General features: G+C 47.7%; 1 protein-coding gene across 1 annotated transcript in view; it reads right to left on the bottom strand.

Moving 5' to 3' along the window:
• Window positions 1–308: 308 nt before the first annotated feature.
• Window positions 309–14,222, bottom strand: part of PNPLA2 (patatin like domain 2, triacylglycerol lipase) — a 30,119-nt gene continuing 16,205 nt past the window's right edge. Inside the window, exons 3-9 of the mRNA XM_080405624.1 lie at window positions 14,120–14,185; window positions 9,954–10,163; window positions 8,970–9,030; window positions 7,962–8,129; window positions 7,423–7,555; window positions 6,530–6,652; window positions 309–5,680 (exon numbers count right to left, since the gene is read on the bottom strand). Of these exons, the coding sequence (XP_080261750.1) occupies window positions 5,416–5,680; window positions 6,530–6,652; window positions 7,423–7,555; window positions 7,962–8,129; window positions 8,970–9,030; window positions 9,954–10,163; window positions 14,120–14,185 (1,026 nt within the window). The 3' untranslated portion in view covers window positions 309–5,415. The remainder of the gene's footprint in view (window positions 5,681–6,529; window positions 6,653–7,422; window positions 7,556–7,961; window positions 8,130–8,969; window positions 9,031–9,953; window positions 10,164–14,119; window positions 14,186–14,222) is intronic.

Here is a 14,222-nt window from a genome sequence, read left to right as displayed (position 1 = left end):
TAACCCTTTCACAGGTGCCAAGCTCCTGTTATTCCCGCAAGATGGTGCTTAATTCCTCTTGGAAACCAGGGTTGACCCAGAGGCTAATATCATTTGAGGCATTTTGGCTTGAAGAAGTCAGAATTGAGCCAAAATGCACCATTTTTCACCTCCAGGTCAATGCCTCATTCATTGCGTGCTGATGCATGTTTACCCCGAGATCATTTGGAACAGGATAGGGCTCAGCAAAACAAACCCAAGTCGTGCAGTGCATTGAAAGATAGGTAATAAACCTTTAAATGGCAAGTAACCTACCACAGCCAGGTAAATATATCGAGAATGTTTTTATTAGAAGGTATATTTCTGCCAAAATAAATAGTTACATATTCTTCAGCAAAACTTTAGAAAAAAGAAACAGGAGGGGAAAAAAAAAAGGATCAACAATTTAATACTGAACTCTTAAAGTGACTGTGAACACTACTTAGTGACATTGCTGTGTAAATACGTGACTTGCGTATGCTATTGCTGGGCTAGTTGCTGCTCTGACACCAGGGATTTCCACAGGATCTCCGCCTGCATTGCGTGCCTAAGGGTCGTCTTCAACTCAGTGACAACGGTGGAGTCCCAGGACGCATTTAGCTCAAAGAGCTGCTTTAGGTGCTGTTTTCAAGAGCAAGAGAAACCCCCAGAAGAATATGGTATTTATTTCAGTTACATTTCTAAATCTTCTGGAACTAGAGGTTTCCTTCCCCCCTCTCCCCGTTCAGGAGAGCCGATGTGGATCCATCCCATGGATGCAGTTAAGAGACTGTAGGAGTGGAGCTGCTGGCAGAATGGAAAGACAGCAACATCCCACCAGTAGGCAAGAGGAGGAAGGGAGGGGAGAGGGGAGCAAGTACTGCTGCATTCAGACACCACAGGGACACCGAAGGCAGGCAGGCCGGAGCCCACCGTAAAGGCACACGGTGTGTTTGGCACAAACCAACCGGCTGATGTGGCAGCCAGGTGAAGTGGTCCATTCTCTCACGGATTTAAGAGGAAGACTGAAACAAAGCTTGAGAAAACAGTCGGTGAGACCCTCTGACTTTGGCAATGCTCAGCCCTGCCACCCACCACATCTAGCATGTGCTTAGCAGAAATGGACCCCTAAGGGATATGCACGGAGTTTCAGGTATTTCTCCCACAACCACTGAGGCAAACATGAGAGCTCTTCTCTCAGAGGAAGGAGTGAATTACTAGATTCATTTTTTAAAACTGACAAAACCACTGGGAAACATACAACAAGTACTAGGGACACCCTAGTGCTGCCAGACAGCAGATTCTCTTTTATTCTCTGGTCTGAGTGCTGCAGGTATACAGCCCTCCAAGAAGTCACAAGAAAACAGCTCCTAGGTCCTATAGATAGTGGTCAGAAGTGTTTTCCTTGTACCCCTTGAAAAAAAATCACCTTGCAACAGTATTAGCAGTAGGGCAGGCAGCAAACCAAACATAACACACACAAATTGCAGCCTACAGACCATGCCATAGATACGGACCGTTGTACACAACACAAAACTACAGCGTTGTACAGGTTAGGGGCTGGTTAGATGCACCAGAAGTTTGCCATTAGCCTTATTAAAAGCAGCAACTAGTACCACAGGAAGGAGGGGGAAAGAAAAAGTGGATTCCTGAACGCACAGACCCTTTCTGTGAAACGGTAGAAACGGCAAGGGTTGGGACTCTGCTTGCAGAGTTCATGTGAATGCTATAAGGAGAGTTGGACATGGACTGCAAGATGAGCTTTTGGTCCAGGAACCTGACCTCCCAACCGCTGCATACTGGAGAGCAGACAAGCCCTGGCAACCGCCCACTGGGCTGCCCAGCCACACGTTTTGCTGAAGAAGGGACCGACTGCTCCAGATGGCTACCTTGTTCCTATGAACTGCGCAAGGGTAGGTTAATCAGCTGCGGCCCAGAAGAGAACACATGCCATAAGGTACATGCAGAACAAAGGCTTGAGGAATTCCTGTTACAACTATCACAATAAACCCCTCCACATCCAATCCAGAGCCTATCATGAGGTTTCCAGGTATTTCAAAGGAGTGGGGTCTGACCTAGACAAGGCAGCACTGCAAAACAAAAAAGCTGCTCTTCAAAAGCAGCCACAGCCCTTCTTCTGCATTAGCGGGCAAGAAGGTCTTCCCCATTTTCTTCACCCTTTGCTGCTCATTCATCACAGATTGCAAGAATTTCAAGTGGATGTCTGAAACTTCTTTTAAGGAAGCAGAAGGTCATTTGAGGTATTTTTGATCTGCAGTTCCTTTATCAGAGCTTAAATCTATAAAGCCAACAAGCTATCACACAACAGCCACTGCACCACTTGGGGAATAAACACAGGCAGAAAAAGGGTTAATACTGAGTGGTGTTTTCCCAGTATCCGTTCACACCCTGCAAATTAGCATAGGGAAAACAGGAGTTTCCTCCCTGAAGAGTTAGGCCTTATATTTAAAGCCAGGCTTTGGTTTGTGGTTATAGTTTGAAGTGTACAAAAGCTTCTATTTGAGAGGTTAATGCAATAAAATAAATGACAGGTGAGGTGAGACACAAAATAAAACTGTTAGTCTCTTGAAATGCATGGACCAGAACCAGCAAGCCTTCTGGATCAGAGCACTGGAAGACAGTGGCACCAGCCCAGTCAGTTCTAATGCAAAAGGAGAACAGAGGAGATCCAGGGGATAAGGGTGCCAAGCTGCAATTTCTTAGCGCACTCTGTTGCCAAGAGAATTTTGTTTCATAGTTTAGTGGTTTACATAATCACTCAGTGGTTTTACCAGTCCAGGAAGAAGGGATAAAAAAAACCCAACAAACAGTTGCATCATTTTCTCCACCCTTATATTAGCACAAACAAGGCAGAGTCAAAAGGGCAGCACGAGATTTTCTTTATATAGCTTTGCCCATCATAGATGTTTTGCTACTGGATGAAATGCCTTCATTTCTTGCCACTAAATATCTATATGTTCTTGCCACTTGCTCCGTGTGCTTTGGGGACGCGAGATATGCATTCGGCAAACTAAGCACTGTGCCTGTGCCATTCCCCCAAAGAAAGCAGCCCAAAGCAGTGGAAAAAAAGAAATCCCACACAAAACCACAAAGTAAACACCTTTTCTCAATTCCATTTTTTATCAAAGTCATCCTGTTCCCACTAATTGCCAGTAGCTTGTTGCTGGTTCACTTCAGTTAGTTACATCCATCTAGCAGTAAGCTTTTTCTGCAGGCTTTAGACAATCACAAGATTGACTTGTTTTATAATCCACTATTCCTATTCTGGTGTCAGAATCCTCCAATTTTTTTCTCTTCCTGTAGTGACTTCCCTGTTCCCTGATTGCCCTAACTATGTGAAGCTTAAGACTAAATCTGACTGCCTAAGTGCAGGCCTGCTTTGTAAGCTATATGCAGGCCCTTGTGTTACATGGGTAGGTTACTATCCAGGAAGGGCAGTGGGGTGATTTTTAAGTCACAGGTTTGTATTTGCACTGGCATCTCCCAGACAGTTGGTTAGCACCACAGCTGCCCTGTCTATTGCCTCCCAGCTTGCAACAGCCACTGCAGAAAAGTCCCGATGCTTATCGGTCTCTACCACAAACCAACCAACCCATGCCCAGTGCAGGATCGTGCTGGTAGGAAACAGCACCCACCACCTCACCCACACTGCTCATACAGATGTGATTGAGCAGATTCACTACTTTCTCCAGCTATTAGTAGAACTGGGGTTATTTTCCCTTTCTAAATCAAAGGTGCAAAAGAGTCTATTATAAATCACTATTCAATGTATAGGCTATGTAATCAGCTTCAGCTATCCTATCCAGCTCCCCAGCAAAGACAGCGTGTGTTTGCTTTGGCCACTTGCATACTGTTTGTGCTAGGAGAGGTAGATGACGCCTCATGCAGCTAGACACGCTGCAGAAAAAGATAATACCAGAAGATGATTTTGTGACATAGTGCAAGGACTTAAGCTTAAGTACATGCAATCCCCACAGGAAGCCGTGTCTTGCCCTGCGAAGAACAGAGTTCATGCCTCTGCAAAGGAAGTCACAACCAGACCACCAAGAAGGCAGTACCTTAGAAGGCACAGTCCTGCCCTGCTACAGACCTACCAGTTCTGGTCTTTTAAGGGACAAGATAAAAGTAGCCAGTTCCAAGCAGGCTGCATGTGCACCAACAGTCCTAACGTCGCTTCCGCTTCTCATGCTCCTGCTATTGCCAGCTGCAGAGCTCTACCTATGAGCCACAATGTGAGACAGGCAAGCTGTGAGGCTGGTACAGCTACAAAGCCCAAATCTCTCTCACTCCAAAGCCTCGATGTCCAAACTCTGAGCAAAAGACTAAGCCAAGTCCCAGTTCGGCAGGAGATCCCTTTTGCATCACTCATTTGAGAGTTTCCTTCAGCTGTACGGTCCCTTAAGGAGCAAAGCCTGACCCCTGTCAGAGGCAGCCACTGCCCCAGCACTTGCTGTGACACTCCCACCACAAGCCACTCAACAGTAACGTACCCTGCACAATCTCACCTTCCTACGAGCCCTTCGCATTGTTTCAGCTGCTAAGCTGATCCCAAGAGATAGGCTGAGCTTTTCCAGGGCAACCCCACAAGAATTCCATTCAGTGCTAGGAACACGGGGCCTCAACCTCAACGTGTTTCCCTAGAAAAGTTCTGTCTAAATTACTTTTTAAATTAAGTTCAATGACTTAACACTCAAGGGTTCAAGCTGCAGCAGTTCCAAGAGGACAAAAATAAAAAAGGGAGAGACCATGACAACATGAATCTGGGTAAATACATGGATCTTTTTACATTTTTGCAGTTCCAGCACAGTCTGCAGCAGGGCCAGCTCTGGCTTCCAGTGGGGATGCAGTTAAGGAACAGAGGAAAGCACGTGGCTTCAGCAAAGAAAGTCAGGAGCAGATTTGGAAGCATGAGAAAAATTGGTTTGGCAAGAAGCTACTTCACCTTCCCATAGCACAAAGAGCCAAGGGATGACAGATGATTTAAGAAAAAACCCAAGACTAATGCTCTAAAAAACAAAGGAAGCTAAAAGCTGTATGAACTTGAGAGCGTCATCTACGTCCCAATTATTTGGCGGTAAAAAGCCAATAGCAATTTAAAGTGCATTATTTGGGAAAGCTCAGCTGGGTCAGCATCAGCCTGGCCACAGGCAACGGCCAGGTGTCAACACAGGTCTAGAGCAAGGTACCAGCTCGCGTGTGTCCTTGAACACGGAGATCCCTTGCCTGGCCCAGTGGGCAACAAATGGCTACAGTCAATTCCACCAGTCTCCGTCCCAGGGAAATCCCCTTTGCAGCATACTCAGGAGCACAGGGCAGCCTGCTGCTGAGGGATGAGACTGGTCTCACCCTATGCCCGCTCCCCTTCCCACCCACCCTCATCCCCTCCCAGCAGCAGGCTCAGAAGAGCGGCAGGCACTCTTTCGCACAGTCTAGAGGTGGAAGCTTTATAGGAAACCCTTCCCGAGGGAAGAAGGAGGCCTGCATGTCCATGTTGATGCAGAGTAAGCCCAGCATGAGCTGGCGCTGGTACTCCTCCCACTTCATCATGACATCAGACAGGGAACGGTTGTTTCTCATCCACATAGGCAGGGCTTCACCACAAGGTGGTGTGGAAGAAATTGGCAGGGTCTGGAGCCCTCCAAGCTCGAGGTGATAGTAAAGCCTGAAAGGCAAACATGTCAAGAATCAGTACATGGGCAGACTTAGCCGGTCGCCAGACCAGAGCTCCAGAACCGCAAAGCTATTTTGTTCTACTACTGACTGCATGATCTTAGTCACAAGTCTCTGTGTGTGCCCGTTTTCCCCCTCATCGCTTCATTATTCAGGACCGTGTGTCCTTGTACTTCACCCCCTTGCACTACGATCCAAATCAGAGCTGGGACCCTCTGCCTCCTACTGTAACTCACGATTTCCTGTGCTCATCCACGCAACACTGTCTTGCCTCAGCCTCAAGCCATGGCCTACTACAGGGAGTTCAGTTCAGCAGCACAGGCACATGGCACACAGACCCAAAGCACCGGCTCCCTCGGAAACACTCCGGTGTTCCCTGGTCACCCTAGTGCCTCCCCACCCAGTTAAGCCGAGCCTAGATCTCAAGGCAGAAAAGGTAACTTGAACACGAGTACCTCTTGGAAGGAACTTTTAGGGGACCCTGGGTCAGCAAATGCCACACAGACAAGCACCTCAGTCTTCTACAGGGAGCATGCAATTAGCTAGCATATTGTTTTAATCAGACCTACATCTCCTGCCCTATTGGTATGGTAACAGCTCCATCACAGGGTCTGCCCTGTAATAGGAAGAAGGAAGGAGACCACGCGCCGACTCTATTCAACAGCTAAGGAAGCCAAGAGACCGTGGACCAGATTTACATTTTAGGTTAAGCAGTAAAGCCCTCCAGTCAATTTGGGTCTTACTTTCTCTGCTCCAATGGAGCAGAGTCTGTAGAAGTCAAAGGGGAAAGGGGAAATGGAAGGATCCTCCAGAACAGTGCTGCGGAGGAAAGCAGCCGTACCTGGCTGAAAGGTGGCTGCCCAGTTTCTTCTTGGCTTTCTTCACAAGATAGTTGCAAATTTCAGTCATTTGCTGCCTCATCCATCTAATATCCTCTGGGATATCTGGGAGCCATTCCAGCAACCTGGGAAGAAACAGGGGACAACCATTAGTTGGGACACACAAAGGATAGGATGAAAAGAATGCCAGCGTTGCCTCCTATCAATGTTTACGTTAATATTAGTGACAAATGCTTAAGAGCCATTTACACTACCATTTATGGACTAAGGCAGAGAAGCTATGGAGGTTGAGAAGAGCCCAGGAACTTGTCATTACATTTTATGTCTGCACTTCCCATAGTTTTCACCCATTTTCAGATTTGGAAAGTGTTTTTGCCTAAGCCTTTCTATTCCAAACTATCTCCCTTCCAGAAACTTTTCCTAGGGTGCTCTGTACTAAGAGCAAGCCTGACAGAGCTGTCTTTCCAGCCATGTAAGTGTAGAGCTGGAAATGGCTGGGAATACTCTACCCCTTACTCCAGCGGGGAACCACCTCTTGTGCGATTCCTACTTTCACCCCTGCACTCCCAGTTCAGAAGTCTCTTTCCAGGCTCCAAATTTTATCACCATTTCCTAGGGTAAGTCCCAGGACACAGCCATCTTCCTTCAAGCTGGAAGTATTTGCCGTAGCTAAATGACACATGAAGGCAGGAAAAGTTCTGTGGGTTTTTGGTGGTTTGTTTTTGGGGTTTTTTTTCGTACGTCTGGTTAAGTGGCAGGAACTCTTTCCCCAGGAGCTCTGACACTGTGGAGTTAGAGAGGAACCTACTCTCTGTCCATTCGTGCTCCACCAGCTACACAAAACATTTTGCTGCACTGGGAAGACCACCACTGAGGGAACCAGCCGAAGGCCTACCTGACAGTGAAGGAAACCGCAGACTCCAGAGGCAGCATGTAAGGGACCATCATTGCTGTGGCCACACGTATAGGCAGCATGTTGGTAATGCCAGTCAAGAAACTTCTTCTTTCAGCACAAGCCTCCAGAAGAGCTGAAGACAGAAGAGAACATGGCTGAATCCCCACAATGGGGCTATCCCATTTCCTTGCCATACCGCAGAAGTTGGAGGTCTCCCCTCTCCACCTTCCACTTTTTAAGGAAGTCTTGCTCAGGGTCGGTGCAGATGAGAACAGCAGCTTTTAGCTTTATCAGACTCCCAAAGGAGTGAGCAACAAGATCCCCTCCTCTATTTACCATGCAGAACACTGTCAAATGAGTCAGCCTCTCCCTGTTCAGCCTCCACAGGGCAAATCACAACTTTAAGAGGCCTCAAGTCCACCTAACCCCTGGATATGGCCAAGCCCAGCCACAAGCAGCACCCACACATCCCAGTAATCCTCTGAAGTGGACTAGTCAGCACAGAACGATTGCCTGGAATGGCTCCCTTTGGATCATACCTTGGTTCAGTTTGGGAGGCAGGTGTTCAAAGATGTGTTCTTCAACAACAGCAAGGGCAGTATTGTCCTCAAGTTCATCCTCGCCTTCTGTCTCTTCCTCTTTCTTCTCGCCTGGAGGGGCTTCTATGGCGAGGAGAGGACGGGCAGGACTTGGACGATGAAGGAGTCCTAAGAGAAGTCATACCATAAGGATGATACAAACTAGCTGCCCTTCCTTGCCTTTAGAGTGTCAATTCTGACTTACATCTATTGTAACAATTACCATGAGTTAGAAACCTTGCTGCTTTAAGACCATCCTCTCTTCCCCCGCCAGAAATTCTAGCTTTTCCCCTTTAAGTACCACAGGGTGCTGCTCGGCAGCATTTTGTTGCTATAATCTGCCAGTCACCAGTCTTGCAGGCAAGATTTCCCTCCCGCAGCTTAATCCACAAACACAGCTGCCTGCCTGCTCTTACCCCAGTAACGTGTGTGCAACAAAGGGCAAACAAACGTGCTTGATCTGCTGTACATTGACACCAGGTGGCATCAAAAACTCACTCAACCTGCTACAACAGTTGGAGGCAAGAAAGTCGAGGGCTTGCCTGTAGAAGGGTGTGCAACTGTGTCAAGCTGCCAGGCACTCAGGGCTGCTGAGGGCATGCCTGCATGCCGCACTGCTGTGCCACGTTAGAGGTACCCTAGCTGCACGTACAAAAAGAGCGAGGTAGCTGCAGGAGGTACAAACGGCACCGGTACCCAACAACTGTGTTGGTGTAGCACTGAGCACGTGCCAAAACCACCACTTTGGTATCAGAGTGCTTACAGTCCTGCATTGCACTGGAAAGGTGTCTACTCCACCTCTGCTTCCTGAAATGCTAGAGTAAGACTTATTAACAGAAATTCCATAATCTGATATTTGAGGCACAGCTCAATTCTGCCTTTTCACCTTTCATATACACCACTCACAACCCTCAAAGCTTGGCACAGAAGAGGCCAGTCAGCGCACTCTACAAACACCCAGTGCCTTACCATTTTTCTTCAGGAAGTGCAGTGCATCCCGATAGCCCTGCTTGCACATATCCCGCAGCACCTGTGGACAGAGGAAGGCAAGAGTATGTCACCTGGAAACTGTCTGGCTAAGCAGCACAAACATCCAGCTCAATGAGGGTTTAGAGGAATTCTGCTGACTCCTGAGCTATCCCAAGCCTCATCCTTGCCAGCCCTTTCCAGGCTTTGAGCAGGAATGGGAGGTACAATGTGAATATGTTGGATATTGGAATCACAGGATAATTCAGATTGGAAGGGACACCTGCAATCCTGCCTAAATACGGGGTTAGAGTTGCAGCCACCTCATTTCCCCTTGTAGAGCTGATGCTGCTGTGAGCAGCCTTCAGCAAGTCACTCCGACAAGCAGCCCAGAATACTTCCCAGCAGATGCCAGGAAGGGCCACTGCATTTGCAGATAAAGCCAACTAAGAGTAGCAAGGGGACAGGCAAAAACCTGTCCAAGTAATTCAGCACATGAATGCACGCTTATTATGCCCAAATGCCAGGGCTATCCGAGGCTGCATTTGCTCAGAAGCAGGCAAAGCTGACTGCAGTGCCACCTACTCCACTGGCACTATTTAGGAGACAGTCACTGGCTGCAAGCTGGCAAGCTCCATCCTGACCTTAAAACACTCAAGAGCACGTTGTTCCAATGGCTGATACATCTTTGCTTACAAGCGCGCCTGACTTCCTGGCAAACGCTGCTCTAGAGACTGGAACACATTCCCATGGCGCAAGCAACTGCTACCACCTAAATTCCAGCTCTCACAGCAGCAAAAGAAAACTAAGCCCCCTACACAACCTTGTGCAGATGGTCAAGGTTTGCCAAGTCACTGGGTTGATAATGTCAAGGTTAAAAAACAGACAAACATGAGACAAAACTAAGTGTCTGGAATCTGCTAAAGTACACAGTATGGCCAGTGCCCATCTACTGTCCCCAAGTTCTAGTGCTGCCAGGAAACTCACCTGTGGCTCTGGAGGAAACAGGGCCTTTGAGAGGCGGTAGAGGTTGCGAAGGTTGAACTGGATGCTTGTATTGGTGACTCTCAGCTCATGCATGTTTGTGGAACCGTCCCGTGGACAGATATCACTCTCTCCTGAGAATGGAGACACCGTAATGGTGTTCTTCAGCTCATATCGTGGCAAGTTGTCAGAAATCCCTCCATCAACATATCTCTGAAAACAAGACAAATGAAGCACTGTTCATTCCCATAACTGATGAAGTGACTTTTTTTACTATGTGTTCCCATTTTCTATTTGTGCCAACAAGTTGGGAAGAGAATGGAATACATCCACCAGTGCTGGAGGAGTCATAACCAGTGACAGCGCAGCTGTGTTGTCTATAATCTCCTCTTGCTACATGCCTTTCTTCCTACGGTCAAGTGTGTTGGTCACAAGTGTTCAATGAAAGGCATAGTCACTTGTGTGATGCTGACTTACATCTCTTATGGGGTTTGACTGTCATCCAGTTAAACAATATGACACACCGACAACCACCTGCAACGCACACTGTGACATTTTTCACTCATGTTCAAAATTACTAAGCTCAGACACAAGTCCCCACTGGCAGAAAGTTTGTTACCTAAGAGTAAAACCAGCTGATTTGTTACCAGCAGGCTTATCGAGCAGAAATCCCAACACATGCATACACATTTGGAATCTACTTGCTGCAGTGTGATAAAAGAGCACAGGGGACTTGGGTTTTGCTCTTAACAGGCACCTTCTTATCAGAGAACGTTCTGTACTTATGTACCATAAACACATTTGTATTGCCCTTGCAGGAAGGGCAACCCCAGTAGCATGTAACCACTTCAAAATATTTGTTAGGAGTACCGTAATTGCACAAGGGAGTACCGTAATTGCACAAGGAGCTGAGCAAGACAATCCCCATCACAGGCCTTTGGCAGAGTAAGCAACATGCTGAAGATAAAAGGAAGGGGATGTTGGTCAAGCCAAAAGAACAGGAGGTTTGAGACCTTTGCAGAGCAACAACGCAAGCTCTTGTGAGCCTCCAGTTACAGAAGAGTCCTGCTGATTTTGTATCAGGGTTGATCCTGCCATTTGCTGCTTGGAACCTTTCCCTTTGGACAGGCTCAAATGCAAATCATCATACAGAAGCTACATAGCCCCATAAGCAGTAGCTGTAACATCTTTCAGCTCTGCTGGGTGAGGAGCTGCGCTGGTAGAAGGTGAACCCAGGCAGAACATGGAAATGCTGGTTGGAAGAGGAGGCGCCCCACTCTCCATCATGCTCTGCCGTGTCTCACAGGCAGACTGACCACTGACACTGGTCCTTTGCTGCACAATGCCCAGGAAAATGCAGACGCTTTGCACTTTGCTCTCTCCTGCTCTGGATAGCAGACAGGCAGAGACCTCTTCAGGCAGCTTCTGTGAGCCTGGGGAAAGGTTCACAGGTTCTTGGGCTGAAAGCAATCAAATTCCTCTCCTATCAAGGCAACAGGGTCAAGATGGACTGCCCTTAGTTTCTCAGGGGCAAACTAAACCTTGGGGCTACCACTGCATACAGCCTACAGGTTCAAGAGCTGGCTTGCAATTACAGTTGTAGGCTACAGCAGCACGAACTCATAGCACAGGGCATTTTATCCTCATGTCAGGCCTTGGTCACCAAACACAGTATCAAGGCAGACAGAGATCTCTGCACCACCTGGATTTGGACAGTGAAGAAAGTGGAAGGATGGGATACATTAAACTCAAAGAGAAGTACGCCGTCTCAGAAACGGTGACACTCAGCTGGCTTACAGGATGCTCTCTAGACAACAGAGGTGCCAAAAATCAGTTGAACCCTTGCCCCCTTTTAAAGCAGGCATCAGTTTCCCCTAAGCCGAAAGTAACCATAGCAAATTGTCTGTCATCATCTCCCCAAAGCCGCTCCACTGGAAGCCAGACTACGTGCAGCTAGAGCTGGAGACATCTGGCTGACTCCCTCTGCAAGGACAAGATGACGACAGGCCGAGTGGGAAGGGGACAGAAGCAGGCACCACCTGCTTTGTTCAAAAAAGATGGTGGTAAGCCTTTTGGTCACTTAAGAAAGACAATAGTTATGCAGCAAGGATGCAGAAACAAACGTTTCCCTGCGGGTGGCAGCATGAGTGCACGGATGCCATTAGAAAGAAGGCTTAGCTACAGAAAGGCGACCAGCAAAGCCTTCTCACATATGGAAAGCCAGGAACACACGTGCAGACCCGGCCCTCGGGTCCACCGTTCCCCGAGCAACGCCGATTACCATTCCTCACTGAAGATCAGCTGCCGCTTCTTTGGATTTGCCTGAATCTCTAGCAACCCAAACATAACCCACTCTCCCACCTCCTGCAAAGCCCCTAGCAGCAGAGCCACAGGCTGGAGCCACCAGCTGCCTGCAGGTGTGAGCACCAGCAGCTTTTGGGGGTGGTTCATGGGCTGGGCACTGCAGAAATCACCCCAGTTCTATTCCCTTATTGTGTCCTCCCATGCAGAGGGCCCCTCACTCACATGAGCTGACAATTAGCTTTCTGACCCTTGTTAGGGGTTCATCTCACCCACTTGCAGAAAACACTTCATGACTAGAGTGTGTGTTGACACTTCAGTTATTAACCCTTCCATTTCTTGGTTCTTTGAGAGTTAGGTGGTTTCCCCCCTCCCTCATCTTCATCATCTACTCCATGGGGCTATCAAAGCTCAGAGAAGTAGACACTACAAATAGATTAAGAAGGCAGAATATAGACTTTACACCTTACACACAATCATACCGCTTGGAATACTGGTCCTCATGCCAGGCCTGTCAGTTCGTCCTGTGGCAAACACAGTCATCACAGGCATACTAGGAACTGTTTCAAAACCTTTTCTCAGGCTCATACCCAGCCTAATTCAACATTTACCCTCGCCAGTGGTGCCTTCCAAGAGACAAAGAGCCATGGTTTTCTAGGGAAGAGGTAGGAATTATTTCCTCATCTCTGTATTCCATCTCCACCTTTTCCCATGAGGAATTCTGACACAAGAAATCATCCTTCAGTGTGCCAGGGCAGCTGCACATTCCAGAAACCCTGATGTACAGTTTTGGAATTCTGCGATTTTGCCTGATCCACACTGACCTCAACTAGCCCCAAAGAGGTGTCAGGCAAGAGCCACTGTTATGCTCCCACCAGCTGTGGGACAAAAGCCCTGGCTGCTGCTGCTGAGAAAATATCAAACCATTACTGAATCTGCCACTTCTCTAAAGGGCTGGACATTGGACATTTCTTCTAGTTCATTTCCCTGCCCAACCTGCTTGCACAAGACAAAACAGCCAAGCTGTATATCCCACGGGAGCAAAACTGACCCCACTTTTAGGACACAGACAGCAGCAGGAAGCAGATTTGATGCTGCACTCTGACAGACTGAGGTGTCTTGGTCAGGTCAGTTTACAGGAAACCAGGGCACACATACCTTAATAGCAGTTCTCCCTCTCCCTTTTGATTATTTACTTTGCCAACATACTGCCTTTTAACACCTGTATTAACCTATGTAGCACAAAGGGAGTCCAAGGGAGGTCCTTAAGCATGACTGCAATATCAGAGATGCTCCAATTCTGCAGAGCTTTCAGATGGTTACATTTCTAACATGCAAACACAGAAGGGAGAAATTGCTCTGGACAGCCTTAGACATGATATTAAAAAAAGCTCTAGCAGGCAGCAGACCATTATTCCGAGAGGAAGGACAGGAAGAACTCCATGGAAAAGAGGTCTGGTATCAGCACCACTAGTGAAAACCCTGCAGAAAGTGTCAGGCATATAGGAGAGGGACTACACACTTGTGATTTCTATCCTGGACCCAAATTCTTTCCACACGCAGAGGGCTGAAGCCTCAGTGATGGACAGTGTTGCTAAGTCAGCCAGCACCTACCCTGACTGTGCTGTATATTACTATCCCATTAAATCCTCTAGTCTTCAGGATATTTGTAGCCAACTGCAGGCAGCAGTGAAAAGAAGGCACAGCCACTGTTGGAAATTGTTTATTTGGGAATTTCTCGTGCCTCTTCAGGTTAATTGCTGCCAGCAGACAGGCAATAAGACTGACAACACTGAGTACCAGGATTTCTGCCTTCTTATTTGTTAGTACATGATTTAATGAAGGAGCATCTTAAGAGTCTTACTTACCACTCCACGCAAGGTTGGAGGTATCAGCCCACAGTACACAGGGATAAAGGTGCTGCAGACACAGGCCTGAAGGAGAAAGAGATCCAGAATGTAAGAAGCAGAT

The sequence above is a fragment of the Falco punctatus genome (genome assembly GCF_963210335.1).
Source record: "Falco punctatus genome assembly, chromosome: 10".
NCBI classification, from domain to species: Eukaryota; Metazoa; Chordata; class Aves; order Falconiformes; family Falconidae; genus Falco; species Falco punctatus.
This window is presented reverse-complemented; position numbering and strand designations above follow the sequence as displayed.